At 50.3% G+C, this 23,628-nt stretch overlaps 4 protein-coding genes across 6 annotated transcripts; 2 read left to right on the top strand and 2 right to left on the bottom strand.

Annotated features, from left to right (window-relative positions):
• Window positions 1-481: 481 nt before the first annotated feature.
• Window positions 482-12,155, top strand: LOC120245637. The gene is made up of 15 exons (XM_039252752.1): window positions 482-598; window positions 674-721; window positions 867-986; window positions 1,568-1,645; window positions 1,901-1,983; window positions 2,486-2,572; window positions 2,650-2,766; window positions 6,755-6,888; window positions 8,169-8,377; window positions 8,450-8,533; window positions 9,959-10,013; window positions 10,086-10,156; window positions 10,586-10,753; window positions 11,444-11,593; window positions 11,672-12,155. Exons 1-14 carry the CDS (start codon window positions 482-484, stop codon window positions 11,522-11,524), a joined length of 1,452 nt encoding a protein of 483 aa, XP_039108683.1. The 3' UTR covers window positions 11,525-11,593; window positions 11,672-12,155.
• Window positions 12,156-12,756: 601 nt separating this feature from the next.
• Window positions 12,757-14,666, bottom strand: SLC35A4 (solute carrier family 35 member A4). Its single transcript, XM_039252792.1, has one exon. The coding sequence runs from the start codon at window positions 14,644-14,646 to the stop codon at window positions 13,672-13,674; it is 975 nt and encodes a 324-aa protein (XP_039108723.1). The 5' UTR covers window positions 14,647-14,666; the 3' UTR covers window positions 12,757-13,671.
• Window positions 14,667-15,041: 375 nt separating this feature from the next.
• On the bottom strand, window positions 15,042-17,103 carry LOC120245657 (SLC35A4 upstream open reading frame protein). Its single transcript, XM_039252794.1, has 3 exons — window positions 16,947-17,103; window positions 15,881-15,979; window positions 15,042-15,265 (listed from the first exon to the last, which is right to left on the bottom strand). The coding sequence occupies exons 1-3, from the start codon at window positions 16,959-16,961 to the stop codon at window positions 15,068-15,070; spliced, it is 312 nt and encodes a 103-aa protein (XP_039108725.1). The 5' UTR covers window positions 16,962-17,103; the 3' UTR covers window positions 15,042-15,067.
• A 157-nt stretch (window positions 17,104-17,260) lies between these two features.
• Window positions 17,261-23,252, top strand: APBB3 (amyloid beta precursor protein binding family B member 3). 3 transcript variants are annotated; one of them, XM_039252788.1, is made up of 13 exons: window positions 17,261-17,612; window positions 17,862-18,025; window positions 18,108-18,184; window positions 18,732-18,792; window positions 19,035-19,187; window positions 19,310-19,437; window positions 19,690-19,695; window positions 19,870-19,984; window positions 20,109-20,190; window positions 20,440-20,523; window positions 20,790-20,905; window positions 21,039-21,230; window positions 22,695-23,252. In XM_039252788.1, the coding sequence occupies exons 1-13, from the start codon at window positions 17,564-17,566 to the stop codon at window positions 22,929-22,931; spliced, it is 1,464 nt and encodes a 487-aa protein (XP_039108719.1). In that variant the 5' UTR covers window positions 17,261-17,563; the 3' UTR covers window positions 22,932-23,252. The 3 variants fall into 3 exon arrangements, with proteins under 3 accessions (XP_039108719.1, XP_039108721.1, XP_039108722.1); XM_039252790.1 differs by having other exon boundaries at window positions 17,451-17,612; window positions 19,777-19,984; XM_039252791.1 differs by lacking the exon at window positions 19,690-19,695 and having other exon boundaries at window positions 17,451-17,612.
• Window positions 23,253-23,628: the final 376 nt, after the last annotated feature.

The following is a 23,628-nucleotide window of genomic DNA, read 5'->3' as shown; positions in this document are numbered from 1 at the left end:
AACAAAGAAGAATTCCATACAATGTCTGGCTCACTCATAAAAGAGGGGACTATCACCTCCTTTGATGAGCTGTTATTTAGAGGCCCTACCCAGTACCTGCAGATCAGGGAGATGAATTATTGAGGGGAATCTGAGAGGCATGGAAGCCATAGATTGTGGAGAGTCCGCAAGTGCAAAGGCTGGTTTGGGCCAGGGCAGCTCAGCGCCCCCAGCCCTCATGGACAAACCTCAGGCCAGGCTGACTGTGGTGGTAGAAGTTGAGAGTGGAAGAAGATCAGGTAAGAAGGCCTTACACATTCACTCTTAGAGATTATGCAGCCTGGGGGAGCCTCCTGGGAGAGGGGAAGGGCGAGGCCATTTTACAGCTTTAGCTGCTGCAGAAGCTTTTTGAGGAAGCGCTGCCTCTCAGGGGCTCTGATCCTGTGCTCATTAGTATTCTAGGTTAGGAAATTGAGGCCAAAGCTGAGGGCCGGACTTAGGCATGACAGTTGATATACAGTCCATCCTTCCAGGCCCTGAGGAGACCTGTTGTCCCACACTGCTTCCGAAGGGGCCCCAGAGCATCTGCCTGGTTCCACTGGAGACTCTAGACACTCAGGTAGAAATGGGATGGGGTGTGGGTGAGTCCCTGGAAGATGGGAGTGACAATGCTGAGCCTAGTCTTCCCCCACAGGAACAATGCATCACCTTTGACAGAGTCCTGAGCTCTGATGCTGCTCAGGTAGGGGGTGTTGTAGGGAGAAGGGAGGTGGATGGGAATCCTTAGGCTTCTGGATCCTGGAGTGCTAAGTGTTTCCCAAGCCCATTGCTCAGGCGGGCTGGGTCAGGGCACTTGAGACCAGAGGATATGCCTGTGTCCCCTGCAGGAGGCTGAGCAGGAGCTGCTAGCACGAGTCCAGTCCACACTAGGCTTGGTGGCCCAAGGGTATAGTGTGTCCCTACTGCTTCGGGGTCGGGAAACAGAGGCACCTCGGCTTGTACCTCAGGTGAGTCCCAGAGGAGCCACCAGGCATAGGTCTCATGAAACTCAGGTCTTGTTTCCTCCAGGATACCTTTGAGAAACTTCCCTCCCCCCCACCCCCCCAACGGACTTGGTTCCCCTCCCTGGGATTCCTGTAGTGCGCTGATGTTTTCCCAGGGTCAATTTAGGCAGCTATTGAGAGGTCGGGGAAGGTGGGAGGTTGGGCCCATAGGGTGAGGGTCAGTATGGGGTGGTGTGCAAAGATGAAATATCCAGCGAGGTCTAATGTTCACAGTTTTTCATAATACTGATAATAAACTTGAAAGCTTTGTTTTCAGGGCTTCATCAAAATGTCCCCAAATCAAAATAGCTGCCTCAGACCTTGACATAGGCCCCTGCCTTAGGAAACAGCAGGTCTCACTGAAAATGCCTGCTCCTTTGACTGGCTGGCTGTGAACTGTGAGAGCTGGGGCTGTTTGTGTCTTGGACACTGTGTCCCTCTGTCCGCAGCACCTAGCATAGAACCAGGCACAGACTTCACCCTCACGAAAATGTTGAAGGACAGATCCTGTCTCCCTCCCTACTGAACCCCATTTTCCACTTTAGCTGTTGCAGATGCTGTTTGAGGAAGCTCTGCCCCACAGGGGACTTGTTCCTGGAGTTACCACCCTTAGCCTGGTGCAGGTGAGACCCTACAGGGAGGGGAGCCCTGGAAGCCAATGGCACTGCTGTGGAAAGGGCCTGGGGCTCAAGGGCAGCCAGAAGAGATCGAGTCTAGCCTCACCAGCCACTCACCAGTGTGGGCTTGCCTCTCTGAGGTTTCCTATTTCCTGTCTGAAATGGCTGAATGTTGATCCACGGAGCCCCAGCGGGAGGATCATGTGAGACGAAGTCTGGGAAAGGCTGTTTATAATTGGTGCTGTGCTTGTGTGATTGCAGCTCAGCCCCAGTGGAAGGATTCGGGACCTGCTCTCTCCAAGGAGAGAGAACCTAACAGTGCTAGATGTGTCCCCTCTGGGCTTGTGAGTGTCCAGGGCCCAATGGGATCTGAGGGTGCTTGCCTTAAGGCAGGGCTGACACCCCCAAACCCAGCTGTGAGTGGTTTCTCCCCATTGCGATGCAGAAGGGAAGCTCTGCACTTGGGGCTGTGCTAATCACGCCTGCTCACCCCATTCCCTGTAGCCAGTATCCCCAGCCCTCTCACTCTTCTTACCTTATCCATCTACATCTCTTCAACTCAGTCATTACCATCTGGGTGATGTGAGCATCTCGCTGAGCAGAACTTCAGCTTCTCCATCTGTGAGATGTGAGCAATCCTAGCCAGCCTGTTTCCCTCACTGGGCAGATGACAGGAGAAAAATTATCATGAAGATGAAAGGCTTTCAGGGGATATACTGAGCTTAGAACCTTGGGGATGGTTCTTATAGGCTCTTGGAACCCCAATGGACTCCCCATGCAGAGGTTCTGGGGGGCTGGACAGAACTCTGGTGCTTAGGTGTTGAGCTCAGCCTCCCCGTCCTCCAGGGTGGTGGAAGATGCCAGTGAGGTGGAGGTGTCTGACTCAAGAGCTGCCTCAGAGATGTACTTACAGGCTGCAGGGGATGAAGGCAGGTGAGGACAGGAGGGCACCTGTCACCCCCACCCCTATCCCTTAGGCATTTGGCCTCATCCTACCCTTTCCTCCACAGGGCCTGCTCTCTGCTCACCATCACCATGTCCTGCCTAGGGCCTGACCCTCCTGAGGGGCCTGGGACCCAGGGTATGTGGCGAGGGGCCTTGAGGATCCTGCAGATCCCCAGAGTCCTGTAAGTCTGATGGAATTCTCTGACTGCTTTAGGGAGCAGGGTGGGGGTGTGGCTGAAGTATGGATGCAGAGACCCAGGGCAGCCTCAGAGTCTGACACGGTGAAGGACTCCCTCCTTTAGCATTCCTTACAAGGCAGGTCTACTGGCAACAGACTCCTTCAGCTTTTATTAACCTGGGAATACCTTAATTTCTCACATGTTCTTGAAGGATAGTTTTGCCAAATATGGAATTCTTAGTTGACACACTTTTTTCCCAGCATTATTTTTATTAATTAATTAACTACTTTATTTATTTATTTAAATGTTTTTATTTATTTCTGAGAGAGAGAGAGAGAGAGAGAGCATGAGCAGGGGAGGGTCAGAGAGAGAGGGAGACACAGAATCTGAAACAGGCTCCAGGCTCTTAGCTGGTTGTCAGCACAGAGCCCAACGCGGGGCTTGAACCCACGAACTGTGAGATCATGACCTGAGCCGAAGTTGGATGCTCAACCAACTGAGCCATCCAGGTGCCTCAAGCATTATTTTTAGAGAGAGAAAGAGAAGAGGCAGGGGAGAGAGGGAGAGTGAACAAGAGGTGGGGGGGAGAAAAACCTAAGCAGGTTCGATGCTGATGTGGGCCTCCATCCCACTACCCTGGGAAAGCAAGAATTGGACATTCAACCGACTCAGCCACCCAGGCACCCCCCCCTTCCAGCACTTTAACTGTGTCATCTCACTGCCTTCTGGTCTCCATAATCCCTTTCTTTCTTTCTTTCTTTCTTTCTTTCTTTCTTTCTTTCTTTCTTTCTTTCTTTCTTCCTTCCTTCCTTCCTTCCTTCCTTCCTTCCTTCCTTCCTTCCTTCCTTCCTTCCTTCTTTTTAAGATTTTATTTTTAAGTAATCTCTACGTCCAACTTGGGGCTTGAACTCAAGTCGCACGCTCTACTGACTGAGTCAGCCAGGCACCCCTGGCCTCCACAATTTCTGATGGGAAATTGGTTTTCATTCTTACGGAGGATCACTCATATATACCAAGTTGCTTCTCTTATGCTGTCTTCAAGATTCTCTCTTTGGCTTTAAAAAAATTTTTTTAATAGTTTATTTATTTTTGAGACAGACAGAGACAGAGCATGAGTGGGGGAGGAGCAGAGAGAGAGGGAGACACAGAATCTGAAACAGGCTCCAGGCTCTGAGCTGTCAGCATAGAGCCTGATGCGGAGCTCGAACCCATGACCTGTGAGATCTGACCTGAGCCGAAGTTGGACGCTTAACCTACTGAGCCACCCAGGCACCCCTCTCTCTTTGGCTTTTGATAGTTTGGTTATAATGTGTCTTGGCATGAATCTCTTTGAATTTATCCTTCTTGGAATTTGTTGATCTTCTGGGATGTATAGATTCATGTATTTCATAAATTTGGGGAATTTTTGAGCATTATTTCTTCAAATATTCTTTCTGCCCCCTTTTCTCTCTCTTCTGCCTCTGAGATTCCCATTTTCCGTGTATTTACACACTTCATGCATCCACTGGTCCCTTAGGCTCATTTTCTTTCATTCTTTGTTCTTTCTGCATAATTTTATTTGACCTATTTTCAACTTTGCTGAGATTCTTTCTTGTGCCCACTCAAATCTGCTCTCTAGGGAATTTATGATTTCAGGTACTATTCAGTTCCAGAACTTCTACTTGGTTCCTATTTATTTTATTTTATTTTATTTTATTAAGTAAGCTATACACCCAACATGGGGCACAAACTCAACCCCAAGATCAAGCCTCGCATGCTCCACTAAGCCCGCCAGGCACCCCTCTATTTGGTTCCTTTTTTATAACTTCTGTTCTTCTTTTGGTGTATTCTATTCATTGAGACATCATTATCTTGATTTCTTTTACTTTTCTGAGCATATTTAAGACAGTTGGATTAAAGTCTTTGTGTAGTAAATCCAATGTCTGTGCTTCCTCAAAGACAGTTTCTATTAACTTTTTTTCCCTGTGGGTGGGCCATACATCTTTCTTTACATGCCAGATATTTTTTTTGGTTGGAAACTGGCCAATTTGAGAATTTTTGTTTTTGTAAAGATTATATTCTTTATTATGTTGGCCTCTCTCTCTCTCTCTCTTTTTTAATGTTTTATTTATTTCAGAGAGAGACAGCAGAGTGAGCAGGGGAGGGTCAGTGAGAGAGGGAGCTAGCTGTCAGCACAGAGCCCAACGCGGGGCTCGAACCCACGAACCGTGAGATCATGACCTGAGCCCAAGTCGGACATTTAACCGACTGAGCCACCCAGGCGCCCCTATTATGTTGGTCTCTTACTTCTCCATTTCTTTTCCTTAGGCTCTGACATTTTTAATATGACAGTGTGGGAATTCTAAAAAAGGATTCCCCATCCCCTTCAGGGTTTGCATTGTTGCTTGCTGTGGGCTGCAACCATCTCTTTGCTTACTTACCTTTCCAAACAAGTCTTGCAAAGACTGGGTTTTTTGTTGCCACTGAAGTCTCCATTCTGTTATCTCAGTGGTTAGCTAGTGACCTGACATTGAATTCCTTAACCTACTAGGACCAAAACATTCTTTTTACAGGAAGAAAAAGAGGAAGAAACAAAAGAAAATTTAAAAATCTCCACCTTTCCATAAATTGGCTCTGTGTTGGGTCAGTCCTTCCGTGCTTTGCCATTCAATTACATCTCTGCCTTAGCCTCACTTCCTGCTTGCACTGAGCTTATAAAACCAGAGATGAAAACTTGCAATCTTCTCAGGTCTTTTCTCAGCCTGGATCCTGCCCTAGACATGTGTGTGGCTTTCTAGAGTCCTCGTGCATGGGGAAATTTTCCTTATCCTCCAACCCCTCCAATCTGACTCCCCAACTTTTCTTCCCAGTCTTTCCATGGACCTGTTGTTTGTCCCAACTGTTATTTTTGCTTGTTCTTTCATCTTTCAGTGTTTTGAGGGATATCATCTAGGATAGCTGCTCTGCCCTGAGAGAGTTCTAAGGGAAACAACAGGAAGCCCTTTTTGTCAGTCCTTTGGGGGAAACCCTAGAAAGTCAAAACAAGGAACAGTTCTTTGGGAACAAAATCTGCTCTGCTCCCTCCAGAGCTAAGCATCCCCACCAGAAGTGTGGGCTGTTGTCTTGAAGACCACCTCTGTGCTGGGAAGGAGGTTCGGACTAGGTTAAGTTAAAATACCACAAAGATCTCAACATATTTAAGTTGCCTTTCTCCTGGGTAAGCATTCACTTGCTTGCTGTAAACCTTTCACTGTCCCCCAGAGTGCCAGTAAGGTTGATTCTGACCGTTTTTTCCACATGCTGCTGGAAAAGGACAGATCCCTACAGATCCACACTCTGCCATTTTTGTGGATGTCACCTTGCTTTGCCATTTTAAATTGGGTGATTAGGGGCACCTGGCTGGCTCAGTCGGTAAGGCATGAGACTCTTGATCTCAAGACTGTGAGCTCAAGGGGCGCCTGGGTGGCTCAGCTGGTTAAGCGTCCGACTTCAGCTCAGGTCATGATCTCATGGTTCATGGGTTTGAGCCCCGTGTCGGGCTCTGTGCTAACAGCTAGTTCAGAACCTGGAGCCTGCTTCAGATTCTGTGTCTCCCTCTCTCTCTGACCCTGCCCTGCTTGTGCTGTCTCTCTCTCTCTCTCTCTCTCTCATTCTCAGAAATAGCCCTGCTGGGATTCTCTCTCTCTCCTTCTCTCTCTCTGCCCCTCGATCACTCACTCATGCCCCCCCAAAATAAAAATAAATAAATAAAGCATAAATAAATAAATAAATAAATGTTCTGGATACAAGTCCCTTATCAGATAGACAAATTTAATTTTGCACCATGAGAATATATTATTTGTGTAGCTAAAATATAATAAAATAAAATAAAGATCTATGCAAGGTTGCAAATCTGCATGGTGGTGCACCAAAATTCTGGAAATAGTCAACCTTTCCATTAGATGTGATTTAGGTCAATTTCTTTCCCCATCCACCAAAGGACACCTCCTTTCTTCCTCTCTCCTTCTGGCAGAGATTGTCCCCTGCTTCAGGTGTTGGCTGGTAAGGTTATTGGTGAGGAGGTAGAGGGCACTCTGCCTTGGATCGTGTCACAGCTCCTGGAAGGAAACAACTACACTGCTCTTCTTCTTCGCCTGGACCCTCAAGGTGGCCTGGGGAAGGGTGTGGGGTTCTTTAGGAAGCTCTGGCATCTAACTTATGCCACCCTCTCACCAACAGAGCTGCAGCCCCCACCCCAGTACAGAGAGAACCTGACTTCTGGGAGGGTCAAGATTCAGACAGGTCTGAACCTAGACAGTATGGCTAGGATGCCAAAGTCTGGAGAGACAGGGCTGATCATAAAAGCAACTCCTTGCCCTTCAGAGGCTTTCAACAGTTTACCAAGCATTTTTACACTAGTATCTTTTATTCCTACCACAAACCCATGAGACACTTCTAAGTTAGGGAGGGAGGCTTAATTTATAAATGAGGAAAGGGAGGATCAGAGAAGGGAAAGAACTTGCCTATTTTCATACACTCATTAAAAATCAGGCCTCTTTGAAATGATATGAGGTCAGAGACTCAGGGGAGGTCAAGTGGAGGGTATAGATCAAACAAGAATGGGTGTGAGTTGATAATTATTATTATTTTTTTTTAAATCTTTTTTTTTTTTAATTTTGATAGAAGGAGAGAGACAGCATGAGCAGGGGAGGGTCGGAGAGAGAGGGAGACACAGAATCTGAAACAGGCTCCAGGCTCTGAGCTGTCTGTCAGCACAGAGCCCGACATGGGGCTCGAACCCACGAGGGTCAGGTCATGACCTGAGCTTGACCGACCGAGCCACCCAGGCGCCCCTGTGAGTTGATAATTATTGAAGCTGGGTGAAAAGTAGATTGAATTTCCTATACTTTGTATATGTTTGAAATTGTCTATAATAAAAGTAAAAACGAAAGAAATTAATAAGCACAAAATTAATAAGCACACATTAATTTGGCTAACATAGTCCCAGACCACGTACCGTGCCAGGCCTTATGGAGTGAGGAAGAAAAATGCCCTTAAGGATAAAGCAGTGAAGGACAAAAGTATGTTTATCCATAGGCCAGTTTGGTATCCTGATTAAGGGCACAGGCTTTAATGTCAGACAGAATTGGGCTTAAGTTTCAGCTCTGCCACTCACCAGGGAGTTGCTTGACCTCTCTGAGCTCCATTTGCTTCATCTGGAGAATGTGGGGGTAGGCAGAACAAACTAGAGTTGCTGCTTCTTTGGAGTGTTGTGTGGATAAAAAGAGGCGATCCACGAAAAGCCTTAGCACAGTGCCACCAAGCCCATGTAAAAGCCTGATAGGTGTTAGCTATTTTTGTAAATAGTATTAATAAAACTTAAAAGTATTACAGGCAGTGTACTTTGAAGTCCAGAAGGAGTGATTCACCCTGTCTCCCCTTACTAGGTGGCTCCCTGAGCTTGCTCAAAGCTGCTCTGTTGGGGGCTGCAGGAAGGAGGATGCAAGTGAAACAGGTGAAGCCCACCCTGTGGGATGCAGTAGAAGCGGCACGTGCCCGCCGGGCTAGCCTGAAGAGCCTGCGTTCAGGCCTCCTTGGGGACACCCTGACAGAAAGGGGGCTCAGCCAGCTGGGCAGGGCACTGCGAGAGTTGCAGGTAAGCAAGGTGAGGCCTGGAGATGCTGAAGACAGCAATGGTTGGAGCCTACTTGAAACCATCTCTCCATAGGTTGTAAAAGCCTGGAGCCAGTGCCTAGGAAGCTGGATGCTCAAAGGGGTCAAAGCCAAGGCTGTGGGGCTCCCAGAACTGCAGGTATGTTTTCTGGTTCAACCTCTTAGGAGCCCTATAGATGTCTGCCTTCGTTTCTGTTTACAGAGCACTGTGAGGAGTCCCTTTCTTTGTTCACTAATTTATTGATTTCCAAACATTTTAGTGACTTCTCACTATGTCAGAGATAGTGCCATGTAGGACCTGGAAAATCCCTCATGGAATTCGCAGTCTTCTGGACAGAAGCAATTATAACACCATGATTAGTGCTCAGAAGGCCTTATCAACACAGGGTTCTGTGGGGCATCTAGTTTAGTCTTGGCAAGAGAGGAAAGGATCACTTCCTGGGGGACGTTGATTTCTGAAGGAGGTAGCCAGCAAAGATGAGTGAAGAACACACATTCCAGGCACAGAAAATAATAGGCCAAGTGTTGGAAGTAAGAGCTTGATCTTTTTCGGGGACTGCAAGCAGGTCATTTTGCTGTAGAATAGTTTGAGGAAGAGTCAAGAGAGAAGGAATGAAGAGATTAAGTAGAGGCCAGATCATCTCAGGGTCCCTGAGATAATCAAAGGTAGTAGAGGTACAAACACCCAAGTCCTTAGTTTCAATACAGTGTTTTTGCATCTGCTTAGGATGCATAGCCTCTTCTGTGCAGAAGGGGGTGCTGTCTTCCAGGACTTGCCAAAGAGTGGCTGGAATGCTGCTCCTGTTCACCTTCTCCTGGTCCTTCCCTTTTCAGTTACTTACAACTTGCTTTTACAGCCCTGAGCTTTGGGACTTAGGCATGTAAGCTCCCATTTATTGAGCAGTGTCTGCCACTACTCAGGGCTTCGGGTGCCGTATCTCATTTCATGCTCTCTACGTTTAAAAAAAATTTTTTTTTAATGCTTTATTTTTTGAGAGGAAGAGGAAGGGGCAGAAAGAGAGGGAGACACAGAATCTGAAGCAGGCTCCAGGCTCTGAGCTGTCAGCACAGAGCCCAACATGGGACTCAGACCCAAGAACTGTGAAATCACGACCTGAGCCGAAGTTGGACGCTTAACCCACTGAGCCACACAGGCGGCCCTCTACAACTTTTTAAAAAATATTTTTTTTTTGTTTTTTGTTTTGTTTTTTTGAGAGAGAGAGAGAGAGCAGGAGAGGGGCAGAAAAAGAGGAAGACAGAGGGTCCAAAGCAGGCTCTGTACTGACAGCCGATGCAGGGCTTGAACTCACAAACCCTGAGATCATGACCTGAGCTGAAGTTGGATGCTCACTGACTGAGCCACCCAGGTACCCCTCTACAACTTTTAGCAGTTCCATTTTACAGATGAGGACATGGATTCAAAAGATTAGAAACCTGCCTGAGATCATACAGCTGAGGAAAGGAGGGGCAGGGACCCTGATCTGTCTAATTTCAAAGTCCTGAGCTTAACGCATGCAATCCTAGGAGGAAGGGGATGGAATTCCCATTCTTAATATATTCTCAGCAGGTGATAGATTCAACAGCAAGCCACAGGCCAGGCTTCCAGGGAGAGCCCAAAGGTGGGTTTGGGGCTTGGGGTGGAGCTGGGTGTCTTCTCCACCTTTGGTGGGCTTAATTGCATTTTCCTCCAGTGGTAGGAATAACAGCATCTCTAGGACCTGGGCTCCGCCAAAATTATCCTCCAAGGGACTCTGAGGAAGAGGTAATACCTCATGTACCCCAGACCAGCTGGAAACTCTTGGGGGACTGAAGAGTTGCAGAGCGCAGCTAATAGGTCTACTGCTTATGTGCCCCATCATCAGGGACAAATATGGAGCTTCTGACAAAAGAGGACCTGGCGGACTATGATTCCTGAGAGAGGGGCATGGGAAGGCTGTTTTCATAATGGGTCACATTAGGGGTATTGGATCCTTAAGGCCTCCATGGCACCTATTTGCAGAGCCAATACCTCTCCTTTCTCCCATGGCCTCCAAGTCTCTGTCCAGGCTATAGGCTGTTACAGGCCAGTTAGGTCCCGGATGTAGTTGTAAGAGCAGCCCTGGTAGTGGGGTTCTGTTGCTAAGTTTGGCCCTGTGTCCCAAGGCTGTGGCACACACAGGCTTCTGGCTGAGCCTAGACTAATGCCACCTAGGCCTGGCACGCCCCAGATGTGGCCCTGCAGTTCTTCTTGGCCCAGGCACGGAGGAAGAGACTTCAAGAACAGCACCAGATATGGATCCAACAGGAACTGAAGCATTTGGAACAGGAGGAGAAAGAGGTGGCACATGACCAGGTCAAAGGCCTGGTGGCTGGAAAGGAGGTAAGGGAGGGTCAAGTAGGGGACTTGAGGCTTCTTCTAATTGGTCCAGGCACTGTACTGGGGGCTGGGATCCAGCCTCAGTCACAACAAACTGGGCCATACCCTCTTTCATGGTCCTCATAGCTTCATGGGGAACAGATGTAGCAATTTTCAGGGCTAAGTGCAGTGATATAGGAGGTTAGGGGCTTCTTGTGGGAACAAAGAAGAGTGCCTGACTCAGGCTGGTGAGGAGCAAAGATGGCATCTAGGGTGAGACTTGAAAAACAAATCGGCCAGAGGAATTCGCTAGCCTGAATTCCACGTGGGCAGTTCATGCTCATTACATAGGGGCACTGAATAAATACACTTGTTTGCACAAATTAGAAATCAAAACTTGTGTGCGTGAGGGGATGGAAGGATATGTTCTGGGAGTCATAGTCTATGAGTAAGGGTTCAGAGGGAAGCAACAGCAAAGTACAGTGTGGGTATTGCAAATTGTCCATCTGGTGGGGCCGGCAAGTACATGGTCAGAGGTAAGACCATGGTAAAGACACCAGTGTGTGCCATGCCTCTGAACTTGGACTTTACCCTAAGAATGACAGTGAACCATTGGAGGGCATGTGTCATCTCAGTTGTGTCCCTCATTAGCCATGCAAACTTTGACAGGTTAGGTCACCTCTCTGATCCACAGTTTCCAAATCTAACTACCAGGAGAAACAGAGGTGGCGCCAGGAGCAGACACTCTGGAGACTTCAGCTGGAGGCCCTTCAGGAAGAGCGAGATGCTGCATAGCAGGACCTCATAGCCCTGTATGACCTGCACGTGCAGGCTGCCCGGGCTCGGACATGCCACACACTGCAGGTCAGTGGGGACAGAAGGCAGGCCTTGAGATGGTTCCAAGGCTGACTGACTGACAGGCATCTCTGAATCTGGGCACAGGTATTTCGAGCCTGGCGAGGGCTGTGGGAGGAGCAAGCCATGACCACAGAGCATCACCACCGCAGCCTGCTGGCTGGTATCCTGCAAGACACGCTCAGACTGGCCACACAGAACCAGGAGCTCCAAGCCCAGAACCAGCAGCTTCAGCAGGATGTAGACTAGGCTGGGGCCAGTCTTACTGGATTGATGCCCTGGGGAGAGGTCTGGTGATCAGTAATCCTTCAGGGACAGCTTCCTCTCTCTTCAGGGTCCCAGAAGGGAGGGGGAGCTGGTACGCAATAACCATGCTTTCACTATGGCTAATGAATGGTACCACTAGCGAGGTCTTGTTGTGTCACTCCCTGCTAAGCGCCTAATATCCACCACTTCATTTTAGCCTTTTCCACTACTCTAGGTAGTAGTACGTGCCACTTGATCCTCATTTCAGATAAGGCAACTAAAGCTAGGAGAGGTTAAGTAACTGTCCGAGGACAGTCCACCAATAAATGACAGAACCAGAATTGAAATTCAAGTCTGTTAGAACTATAGTTCTACACTGCACGTTGCAGTGGTTCACAAGCTGAAGTGTGCATCAGAATCACTGAGAGCTTATTAAAGAAAAAAGAAAAAAAAAAAAAAAAGATTCCGAACCCCCTACTCAGATTCTTCAGTAGGTCTGCAGTTTTTTTTTAAGCTTACTAGGTATGCTCCCACAGGAACAAGGCCTGATGTTCCTCTGGCTATGAGAAGAGATGAGAGGCAGGAATATCAGGGAGGGAACTAGAGGAAAAAAGAATCAAAACCATATTGAATCCCTGAGTTTTCTAGCCTAAAACTTGGTTTGTCCTGCCTGGCCCAGGACCTTCTATTTCCAAGAATCCCTCCAAATTCTCCAGGGCCCAGGTTTTGTGCTTCAGAGAAATTTTAAAAATTGTGACAGAACAGTCTCCTCTCCACTCCTCAAAGGAAATAATGCTCCTGGCAATGGCTAGAAGTCTTTTCTCCTAGTCTATCGGTTACCCCAAGATGAAGACCTTCAGGGCACCAGGGGAACAAAATTCTGTTCGAGAGAAGCCATGCAACAAAGATAACACAGGACAATCACAGCCAATTGCAGGAACCACTGCACCCCAGAACATTTTATTCAGACCTTATTGCTTACAGTTAGAGAGACACTGATTGAACTACACCAAATATCCCTGTGCCTGGTGCCAGGTCACTCTTTTTAGAGCTTCCCTAAGCTGTTGAGAGCTGGGACACTGCTAGACAGGGGCAGGACCCAGAGTGAGAAAAATGGTACCTCCTAGGAGCTGTAGAAGGGACAGTGGGTTTTGAGAGGGCCTTTGGGGTGAGGAGAGAGGTCAGGAGTGTAGCCTTAAGCCAAGGCCCAGCGGCAACATTCCCTGAGATGAGTCAAGCTCCAGCCCTCTCTGGGGTCTCCAGGAAAAGGCTGGGTGTGTGTGGAGAGCAGCGCTGTTGAGGGAGCAGGGGGCAATGTCTCCAGGTGCCACTGGAGCAAGGGGAGTTTGGAAGAGTAGCCTGGATGACGGGTGTATAATCTATGGCAGTTGGGCTTTCCTGCATTATAGTTGAGGTGGATAGCTCTTCTGGGGGAGTCACGTACCACAGGGGGTCTGGAGTAGCCAGTACCAGGGCAATGGGTCTGCTGGGGTGACCACAGGAGGCAAGGAAAGCCAACTATTGCCTGCACCCCACTTGAAGCAACTGCATTCATGCAGGATGACGTGGAGATCCACTGGGGAGGAGTCACTTCTAAGGCCGGGGTATTCATGCTCTCCCATTTCTTTATTCTAGAAGAACCTTGGGGCAAATCCAGTTTTCACGTTTCCTGGGGTAACCTTTCCTCCACCCACCTCCAGAGACTAACCTGGCTGCTCCCACTTCCCCAGCGTTTGTCACAAGGCACTTGTTACGGGGCTGGCTGCTGAAGAAGGGTGGGGAGGCCTCGGAGGTGGCACCCAATCTACAGGGTCAGGAGTCCTGGTGGAGGTGGTCAGGGACTAGCGGCTGCCATAGTACAGGCGCACAGCCAGGCCAATGAGCAGCGTGGCCAGGAAGAAGGCAGCTGTGAGCTGCAGCCGCAGCAAGGCTGCTGAGAGCACGGCGTTGACCACCAGGGAGCAGGACACAACGAAGAGGCGTGTGATGCTGCTGCCGTGCTTCATGACTGCTGACATAAGCAGTCCATTTAGCGCCTGGCTCAGCACCACAAGCGCTGCCCAACCAGAGAAACCCTCCAGGAGGCCGGGGCCAGGGCCGCCACCTGCATGCAGACCCAGATTCAGGAGCACACCAAAAGTGTAGAGGAAGAGGTTCTGAAGTGCTAGAGGCAGCCGCTGTCGCTTCATGAGCAGCTCTGTGTACACGGACGACAGGCCCGAGATGAGGCAGTACAAGATGAGAAGCAGTAGTCCCAGTGGAGTGATATGCAGGGACATGGGGCCAGCAGCAGCTGCTGGCAGGGGGCCAGAAAGGGTGCTTCCAGGGTCTTGGAGACCACCAGCTGCATAGCAGACCCCTGCTGCCATCAGCAGCAGCAGTGCCAATCCCTGGCGTGCAGAGAGGCGGTGCCGAAGACAGAGGCAGTAGAACAGGGCCGTGCTTCCAATCTTGAGATTGCTCAGCACCTGGTAGGTGCTGGGGTCCATGTAACGTTGAAGATAGATCACCAGATTGTTGTTAGCGCCATAGAGAAGGGCTGATATCGCAAAGGGGGCAGCCTGGCGCCATGGAGGGGCCCCCTGAGGCCATGCTTGCCAGCCCACCATGAGGGAGAAGGCGCACAACAGTAGCTTGGTCAGCTCAGTCAGCAGCACAGCTGAAGAGGGCCGGAAGGGCACTCTGCCGTTCACATGGCACAGTGCCAGCAATGGGGCATGGGCACCATACATGGCAGTGGACAGGAGTAGCATCAGGGTCCAGCGGGCCTGCCTGGGACGGCCCAGGCTTGGCATACCCCCGTCCTCTACACTCATGCCCAAACCAGACCCTGGGTGGCCTATGTAGCTAGCAAGGGGACAGGGGGGATTACAAGTTTGGGGAAAATCGGTATGGAGCCGGCTCGTAGGAGGGAGGAGCCATGGTACATTGCTAAAGAGAATACTGAAAATCGGAGTCAGCTCCAAACCCCACAGTCAGGGCTGGAAGAGGAAGGGGTCGGTGGCCCTAAATGCCACAGTCTTGAGACCAGTCCCATGGGGTTAAGGAGGGGCGTCCAGACTACTGGCTGATAAGCCACTGTTCACCTTTTGCAAGGAGAGCAGGAATGAAAGCTGTGGACAAGCTGGAGATAGCAAATGGGTGATGGCTGGGGAAGCCAGATATGGTGTCTGTGGTTGAAAGGCCTCTACCTGTAGACCCAAGATGGTCATCCTTCCTCCCCCATGGGATCCAGAGCTAGTCGGGCCCCTTGCGCAATGACCGAAGATAGTCCCTCAACGTCTTCTCCACATTAGGCACAGCATATGCTTGAGCTGCGTAGATCCCAGTGCAGGTACCCACAGCAAAGCCCAATACTGCTGATGCCCTCAGTTTTGCCACCACATAGCCGGCTAAGAAGCCCTTGAGGAATGGGGAGGACAAGAGTGAGCCATCCTGTGGAGGAAAATGCAGAAGGAAACTCAGCCAGGGTCTCTCTTCTCTAACCAAGAGCTACTCAAGCTGGCCTTAAATCATCCCACCACCTTCTCCTTACTCTGGAAAGCTGCAGTATTCTCTCCAAAGATTCTGGAGGCAGAAAAAGAACCTAGGAGTCCTGATCACACAATCTCAGAACCCTGGGGGTTAGAAGGCTCCAACCACAGAACCCTACCACCACAAAGCTACAGAAATGTCCCTGTGGAATCTGATCCCTCCTTGTTTCTCCAACCTTACTTCCTAGCATGCTCCCCCATTACTGGAGCCAAATTAAACTACTTTCATCCCTCCTGTTCATCATGCTACTTCCAACTTGAAGAACTTTGCGTATGTTGTTCCATCTGCCTGAAATGATCTCTCCTCCCCTCTTTATCTAGTTACCTTCTATTTAAGATACCAGTTCAAGTATCATTTTCTTAGAGAAACTTTCCTTGGGGTCACAGAAAACAGGCACTCAACAACCATTTGTTGAGTAAGTCTCTACCACCCCTTCAAAAGCATACTGGGCAATGAAGCCCAAGGCCAGAGGTGGAGGGGTGGGTGGAATAGAGTGGTGGGCAGATGCAGATTTACCTGGCCCACACCACTGTTGACTTCGTCTTCCACACGCTGCTGCAGGCGTTCCAGCTGGTTCTTGAGAAATGCCAGGTCTTTAAGCTTGGGCAGAGAATCCTAGAACAAGAGAGAAGCTGGCTCGAACAGGTTAACCTGGCCCAATTCTCTGCTCAGGTCTATCAGAGGCTGGGTGGTTTTTTAATAAAAACTTCCTGAGATGAAAGGCACTGAGAAGTAAAGAATTCACACGGGGACCAGGGAGGGGGTGACAGATGGGATCTGCATCTGTGACAACCCTTTCGGAATTTTATAAAGCAAGCAATGTGTAGTAAGACAAGAGGAAATGCTAGGAGACATTCAATTAGATTTATCAGGCAAGCACTACCGAATAGACTATTGGTAGCAATGGGTCCGTCTTGTCTACTGTGTCCTCAGGCCTCACACAGGGACAGGTAAGCACTTAGTAAATACGTGGATGATACCGAACTTCCAAACCAGTGGTGAATTATGGCCTGAGGCAGTACCCTGGAAGCTCTGGGGTAAATCTGATTTCTGCCTGGGCTTCTTCCTCTTTTCCCCCAAGGACATCCGAAGCTACATGTGTGATTGAATGCGCTGGCTGGGGTTGGGGTGGGGTGGCTGTCTGCAGGAGTGTTGGTAAATGAACTATGTGGTTTTAATCGCGTAGAAGTATAAAATTCAGTGTATGCCCAAGGGAATTTAAATGAGAATACAGGGTCCGTGCGGCTTGGAAACATCATGTCCGTAAGACAGGAATTTCGGGGGCCAGGGGATGCAAAAGAGTGAGGAGTGTGTCAGAGTGAACGTGTTTGAGTGTGTGCCGGTAACTGAGGACCGTGAGGGTCGGGAGAGAGGACACCTGGGAGATGCCGGTCTCTGCCTGCCTCGTGTAGTGGTTCCACTATTCCACTCCCCAATGTTGAGGCAGTCGAAAAGAGTAAAAGCCCGCCTAGAGAAAATAAGGGGCATCCCCACGCAAGAGAGGCTCCATTATCTCTTCTTCCAAGGACTAGAACGGTATGAAGACCACCCCACACTGCAGATAATCCTTACATTCACTCACCTTGTCATCCGCCATCTTCCCCGCCGAACTTGTTGCGCAGGCGCAGCCCCGCCTCCCTCTTGCAAAGTACTACGGCCATCTTTACTGAGGGCGGAGGTACTTCCGGGGCAGTTTTGGAAAGGGTGAAAGAGGTATTTTCCCGTCGGCCGAGCCTTGGCGGCTTCCTTCTCTCATATACCCCACGTGACTTCTCCAGCACGACCCTAACTGCGTGTCCGCGCGCGCACACGACCTGGGCTCAAGATCTCACACGTATGCGTGTGCGCGCTGCGTAAGTTCGTGTAACGAGTCGTCCGCCCTTCGATGAGCTCATAGTTGCGTGGTGATGTCAGTGGGAGCGTTGGCATCGTGCGCCTTCTCCGGTTCCACGCACGGAAACGCGCACCCACTTGGGGATCCAGACGCCTGTTTATACGCGCCACCCCTCAGCGGGCGGCGCTGCTCAGGCCCGGCCATTCCCGCCCCTGGGACCCGGCTCCAACCCCACCCCGTATTTGTGCGGCACCCGTTGGCCTGGCCCGCGCAGGGAGGCTGGGCTTGTGGGCGCTGCAGCTCCCGAGGTCGAATTGGGCTGAGATTGCCGGCCGGCAGAGGCCGGCGGGGACGCGGTCGGGGCTATGCTGGGCAAGGATTACATGCTGGCCATCATTCTGGTCAACTGCGATGGTGTGCACGGGGTCCCGATGGGAGGATGGGGAGCTGAGGGGTAAACAAGGGAGTTGACGGGGTATGTCTCGGGGTGAGGACCACGGGACAAACAACCCCTGGATCTTTGCGCTGCAAAGGATCTCCTGTACCTCCAGCCTAAGGATTGTCCCCTTTGGGATGGTGGAAGGGTTCTGACCGTGTTATTCGGACTTCACGAATATGCCATTACAATCCCGTTTTTCCTCTTCCCGTTTCGTGTTCTTGTAGATGACTTGTGGGGGGACCAGAGTCTTGAGGGAGAGCCAGGCCTGCCCCCTGGCTGGAGGAAGATACGCGATGCTGCAGGTACTTACTATTGGCACGTACCCAGTGGCAGCACCCAGTGGCAGCGCCCAACCTGGGAGACAGGAGATGCAGAGGACCTAGGCACGGTAGGTGGAGTGTGTGGAAGGGATCTGAATCCATGTGCGAATCTAGGCCTGCTGCTATACTGACCTAACCTCCTCCCTACAGAGGACGGAGGGGATTTGGGGACTTCGGCCCCCCAAGGGGAGATCCTTCTCCAGCCTGGAGAGCTCACTGGACCGGAGGTAACAGGGATAAGCCAGGCAGAATGAAAGGCTTGGGGTTCCATGGCACTCAGAGATGCAGCTGGACCCACATTCTGCTTTCAAGCCCAGGTTCTTGGCTCTGTCCCATTTCTTGAGTCTCTCAATATTTTGAATTTTGTCCCTAGATCTGTGCTCAGTGTTTTGCTACATTATCTTCCCTATTCTGGGTACTGATAAATCATGTTCTAGATCTTGGCCACTCTCCTAGGCCCTTTCTGTGGGGTTCCTGTCCTATGTTCTAGAGTCTCTTGTCTCATTTGGGGTTCTGGTCCACATTTTTATCCTGTTCCATATTTGTAACTTTTGTTCTGTGTCCACTGTCCTGAATTTTTGCTCAAGTTCTAAGCCACACTCTACGTTTCTTTTACTTAATATGTACTGGGCCCTCTCCCACTCTGGTTTTATATTTGGGGCGCACTGTGTTCTGGGTCTTATCACACATCTCCTGCCCATCAAGTAGTTGGGGTCTCATTACTGTCCCTTCTGTAGGAAGTGTGGTCTCCTTATGAGCTCTGCTCTGTTCCAGGAACTCTTTGTCCTGGTATGGTGAGGAATCCTACATCCAGAGCATGGAGCCAGGGGCTAAGGTAGTGTCTTGGGCCTGAGGGCCAGCCCGGGGAATAGTGGTGAGGGTGGTGGATTGTTCCAAGGGAAAGGTAAGGAGTGGGATTGGGCCGAGAAGAGGTGATCAAAGGTGAGGGGAGTGGGTACCCGAAGGTTTATATGTGTGGAACCTGTGACACCTCCCATCCTTTTCCACCTCCTATTCCACTTCCACATGTGCCTCTACTCAATCAGGGTCCTCTTGTCCTTTCTCCCAACCCATCAGTGCTTTGCAGTCCGCTCCCTGGGTTGGGTAGAAGTACCCGAAGAGGATCTGGTACCAGGGAAGAGCAGTATTGCAGTCAATAACTGCATCCAGCAACTGGCCCAGACTCACAGCCGTAGCCGCAGCCAGGCCCCAGATGGTGCCTGGGGCGAGGTGAGCTGGCTGGCCCTGCAAGGGATTCAGCCCAGGGCCCAGCAGAGGTAGTTGCTGCCAGATTGCCTGTTCCTTATGGCAACCACCTTTCTCTGAGCTCCAGACTGATCTTTCCTTGGCAGGGCCAGAACATGCTGATGATCCTGAAGAAGGATGCCATGAGCCTGGTGAATCCTCTGGACCATAGTCTGATCCACTGCCAGCCTCTGGTGCACATCCGTGTGTGGGGTGTGGGCAGCTCCAAGGGCCGGTGAGGACCCCTACATCCCCCCAAGTGAGAGTTGCTCCTCCCTCCCTCCTGCAGGCTGTGATCCCCACTGATGCTGATCCTCTGTACTTGAACCCCTGGACACAGATCCTCTGACATGGACCCAAGCTCTGCCTCCCCTGCCTGGTCCAGCCCTGGTTGGGGAGGGTGGGCCCAGCTCAGCAGGGACGGATAGGGGAGAGCCTCAGAGGCTGGGCTGATTCTCTCCTGTGCTCCCACATGCTTCCGGAACAGTGACAGGTGAGTGACTGCCAGGTCCTTTGAGCCTCAACCCTGATCTCCTTGTTCCATCCCCACCATATCCCTTGCCTGACTTTTCAGTCTCCTGCTGGCACTACAGGCCCCTGCGCCTACCCAGCCTCTACCCTACTCTGGTCTCTGCCACTGCCCCAGCCCCATCTCTGACCCTGCCAGGGACTTCGCTTTTGTGGCTGGTGACAAAGACAGCTGTATGCTCAAGTGCCATGTGTTTCGCTGTGACGTCCCTGCCAAGGCCATTGCCAGTGCCCTGCATGGGCTCTGTGCCCAGGTAAGGGCCAAAAGTGGGGCAGGAAACATGGGTATGGAGCTGGGTCTGAAGGTTCCAAGGTGGTTGGGTCTCTTACTTTAGTTCCCCTCTCGCTGTATCTCATGCTGGTTGCATTGTGTTTCAGATCTTGTCAGAGCGAGTGGGTGTCAGTGAGGATTCCCCTTGCTCCCTAGACCCCATCTCCCCTGAGGACCTGCCACGGCAAGGTATGGAGAAAAAGGCGCTACGCTGCAGCAACAGGCTACTTTGGTGAAAGTTGGGGTTATTTAGTCCTGGTTGTAGTACTTCTCTGAAGATATGGGACTTCTGATGTGTGCTGGTTTCAGGGATCCCAAGCTCTGAATTGGAGGAGTGAGCTTCCGTGGTCTTCTTTCTACTAGCTCCATTTCTCTGAAGGGCGGGGAGAAGGGTCATTGAGAGAATGTCCAGGCCAACTTGCTATGTGTATATTTCAGTGGAGCTGCTGGATGCAGTGAGCCAGGCTGCTCAGAAGTATGAGGCACTGTACATGGGGACCCTGCCAGTCACCAAAGCCATGGGTGAGGACTGAGCTGGCTGAGGGGTGGGTTCTATGAGGTAAGGGAAGGAGGGTAAGGCAGGATTGACCACCATTTCTCAGAGTGCACCTCTGGCCCCAGTCTGGCCTAGCATGTGCCATCCTTCCCAACTCAGGATTCTAAGCCCAGCCCCAGCTGTTCTCATATCATCTCCCTGAATCCCAAGTCAGTGAGACGGGGTAGACACTCCTTGCAGATCCCTTCTTTCTTTACTTCTGGGAGACACCATGGTGGGCATGTCCCCTCAGGCATGGACGTGCTGAATGAGGCCATTGGTACCCTCACCAACCGGGGGGAACAGGATGCCTGGGTCCCTGCCATGCTCAGCGTGTCTGACTCTTTCATGACCGCACATCCCATTCAGGTACTAGAATAAGGTGAAGTTGGGGGCTGTGGAGGGGTGGGGGGGATGCTGAGGGGTAACTGCTTGCTGTTGGAAGAGCTCAGTGGGTCCAGCCAGTGCCTGGTCCTCTAGTGACTAGGCCTGGTGTGGGCAGGCAGAAGCTGGTGCAGAGGATGAACCACTGTGGCAGTGCCCTGTGCGCCTTGTGACCTTTATTGGTGTTGGCCGTGACCCACACACCTTTGGCCTCATTGCTGACCTGGGCCGTCAGAGCTTTCAGTGTGCGGCCTTCTGGTGCCAGCCCCATGCAGGAGGGCTCTCCGAAGCTGTGCAGGCTGCATGCATGGTGAGTCAGGGGCAGAAATGGGTGGGTGGGTTTGCCCTGCAGCTGCTGTACTGGTGATGGGTTCAGGACTGGCAGTTTCTCCAGAAATCACAAACCAGTGATCCCAGGGCTGACTTTGGCAAACTATTTTATTTTGCCTTCAAGCTGTCTTTAATAAGTTTAAATTAGTCGCCAATATTTGGAACCAGGATGTTTCATGTATCGTTACTTAAAATATCAGAAGCTCTGGTACTGGGTCCCACACTTAGAAATTTCAACATTCAGCTGGAATCATGTAGGGGCTGCTCCTGGTTGGGTGGGCACTGTTTTTGCTGTTTGTCTCCTTTAGGTTATTTCCTGGCATCTGTGGGTATTGGAGTGTGGGATGCTTGAACTTTATGAGTTCAGCTCTCTCTTCCTTTAATAAATACAAGTGCCTACAGGGTACCAGGCACCATACTTGAGTTTGGCAATTCACTGATACAGAAGAAACAGCCTTTGCCCTCACAGAACACTTAGGTTAGACCAGAGACAGACCAGAAAGGGCTTGTACACCACAGGATGATGGAGGAGATGGCCACTTCAGGGGCTCAGGAAGGCTACCTGAAAGAGGTGATAGAAAACTGAGAGTTGAAGGTCTCAGGAAGAAGTTAATCAGGTGAAGGGGAATGGGACATGCGTGCCAGATACAAGGAACCCCACCTGTGAAGATGAGAGCAATAGTCATGGATCAGGATATCTGAAAGAATCTAGTATATCTGGAGTGCAAAGGGCAGAGGGGGAGAGTGAGAGATGGGGGCAGGAAGAACAGCAGACACCATGTCATGGAAGAACTTAGAGATTGGGGTGATGAATTTATTTTGTCTCCAGTCACTTTGAGCCATTGAAGGGTTTTAAGCAGTGAATTCATGTTTGTGAATGAGGAAGACCACCTAAGGTAAAAAATTCAAAAGACATGAGAAGTAGTAGGACCATTTAGGACCCCCGTTGAGTTCAATTGAAAGAAGATTGGGGCAGTTGGTGGGAATGAAGTTTGGGTTGTAGACCTTCTCCATGACTAGGGAATTCACTTTACCAGGAGGCAGTCTGCTCCTGTGAAAGATGGAGAGGAGTATGATTAAGAGCACATGGTGGTTAGTCAGAAATAGGTTTGCATTCAAATTCTTTTTTTTTTTTTTTTTTGGCCTAGCTGACCTTGGCATTCTCTCTGAACTGAAATTTTGTCATTTGCAAAAGAGTAGTAACATCTGATCAATAAGTTTAGATTAAGTTAGAGTATAAAAAGCAATTTGGCATAGTGTCCAGCTCTCCTTAAATGCTCTGTAAATGTTAAGTTTTGTGTTTGGGAATGCTGTAGGGCTGAAGATGGGGCCGACTACCAGCCTTATACTGGACTGAAGCCATGGTCCGTTCCCTGTTCTGCAAAGCTTTCAGGGAGTGCAGGGGCAGAAAGGAGCTGGATCCTCACATTCCCCTTTTCCCTAGGTTCAGTACCAGAAGTGTCTTGTGGCCTCTGCAGCTCGAGGCAAGGCCTGGGGTGCCCAGGCCCGTGCCCGCCTGCGGCTCAAGCGGACCAGCTCCGTGGATTCCCCAGGAGGTCCTCTGCCTCTCCCCCTGCTCAAAGGAGGGGTTGGAGGTGCAGGGGCAGCCCCTCGAAAGCGGGGTGTCTTCTCTTTTCTTGATGCCTTTCGTCTGAAACCCTCTCTGCTCCATATGCCCTAAGTTAATCCAGGAGGAACTGGGTAAGGAGGCTCTGGGTCCATGCCCAGCTCTATACCCCCTCATTTTCCAGGGGCCTGTAGCCTCTCTGTCCTTGAAGCCTTGTCTGCCTTCCCCTCCGGCTCTTGCCCACCCTGTTTATTGCCCAATTTATTAAATATTTATAGGGATGACTGAGAGGTCCTGCACCACAACTTAGGCCCCTGGCTGTTCTTTCCTTGGGTCCCTGTGTTCCTTGCCCCTGTCCGGCCCTGGACAGTTGGCTCTACCTCAGCAACACTTTATAGCAAAATCAGTACAAATAAAAATCCCTCAGTGACCTCACTAGGTGTCAGTACATTGGGCCTGGGACAGGGTTGGGGGTTAAGAACCTGTGTGAGGTGAGTGTCTGTCTGTGCTTGGTGTTGGTGGCTGCCTGTAGTCACATGAGGGCATGGGTGTGATGGAAATCTGATTTCATTCATCCAACAAATTTATTTTCTAAGGTCTTTTGTATGTTAGGCACTGAGTCAGTGGAATATAATAAAATATGGGTTCTGCCTTCTGAGACTGTCAGAAGGGCAGGTGAACAAGAGTTAAATAAGATAGAAGATAATACGTGGTACGACTAGGGAATTCTCAAGGTCATGGGAGCACCAACAGGATACTTAATCTGCCTAAGGCATTACTAGGCTTCCTGAAGAGTTGACATCGGCGTCCT

Source organism: Hyaena hyaena, unplaced genomic scaffold (assembly GCF_003009895.1).
Source record: "Hyaena hyaena isolate Hyena2069 unplaced genomic scaffold, ASM300989v1 scaffold_426, whole genome shotgun sequence".
NCBI classification, from domain to species: domain Eukaryota; kingdom Metazoa; phylum Chordata; class Mammalia; order Carnivora; family Hyaenidae; genus Hyaena; species Hyaena hyaena.
The sequence above is the reverse complement of the archived record's forward strand: the minus strand, read 5'-3'. Positions and strand labels throughout refer to the sequence as shown.

Coding starts and splice junctions, on each gene's coding strand:
- LOC120245637 (XM_039252752.1), top strand. CDS start 482: ATGACAGTTGATATACAGTCCATCCTTCCAGGCCCTGAGGAGACCTGT. Junction 6,889..8,168: donor TCTTCGCCTGGACCCTCAAG/GTGGCCTGGGGA, acceptor TCCCCTTACTAG/GTGGCTCCCTGAGCTTGCTC. Junction 8,534..9,958: donor TGGGGCTCCCAGAACTGCAG/GTATGTTTTCTG, acceptor ATATATTCTCAG/CAGGTGATAGATTCAACAGC.
- LOC120245657 (XM_039252794.1), bottom strand. Junction 15,266..15,880: donor TCAACAGTGGTGTGGGCCAG/GTAAATCTGCAT, acceptor TTTCCTCCACAG/GATGGCTCACTCTTGTCCTC.
- SLC35A4 (XM_039252792.1), bottom strand. CDS start 14,646: ATGAGTGTAGAGGACGGGGGTATGCCAAGCCTGGGCCGTCCCAGGCAG.
- APBB3 (XM_039252790.1), top strand. CDS start 17,564: ATGCTGGGCAAGGATTACATGCTGGCCATCATTCTGGTCAACTGCGAT. Junction 18,026..18,107: donor ATGCAGAGGACCTAGGCACG/GTAGGTGGAGTG, acceptor TCCTCCCTACAG/AGGACGGAGGGGATTTGGGG. Junction 21,231..22,694: donor CTGTGCAGGCTGCATGCATG/GTGAGTCAGGGG, acceptor CCTTTTCCCTAG/GTTCAGTACCAGAAGTGTCT.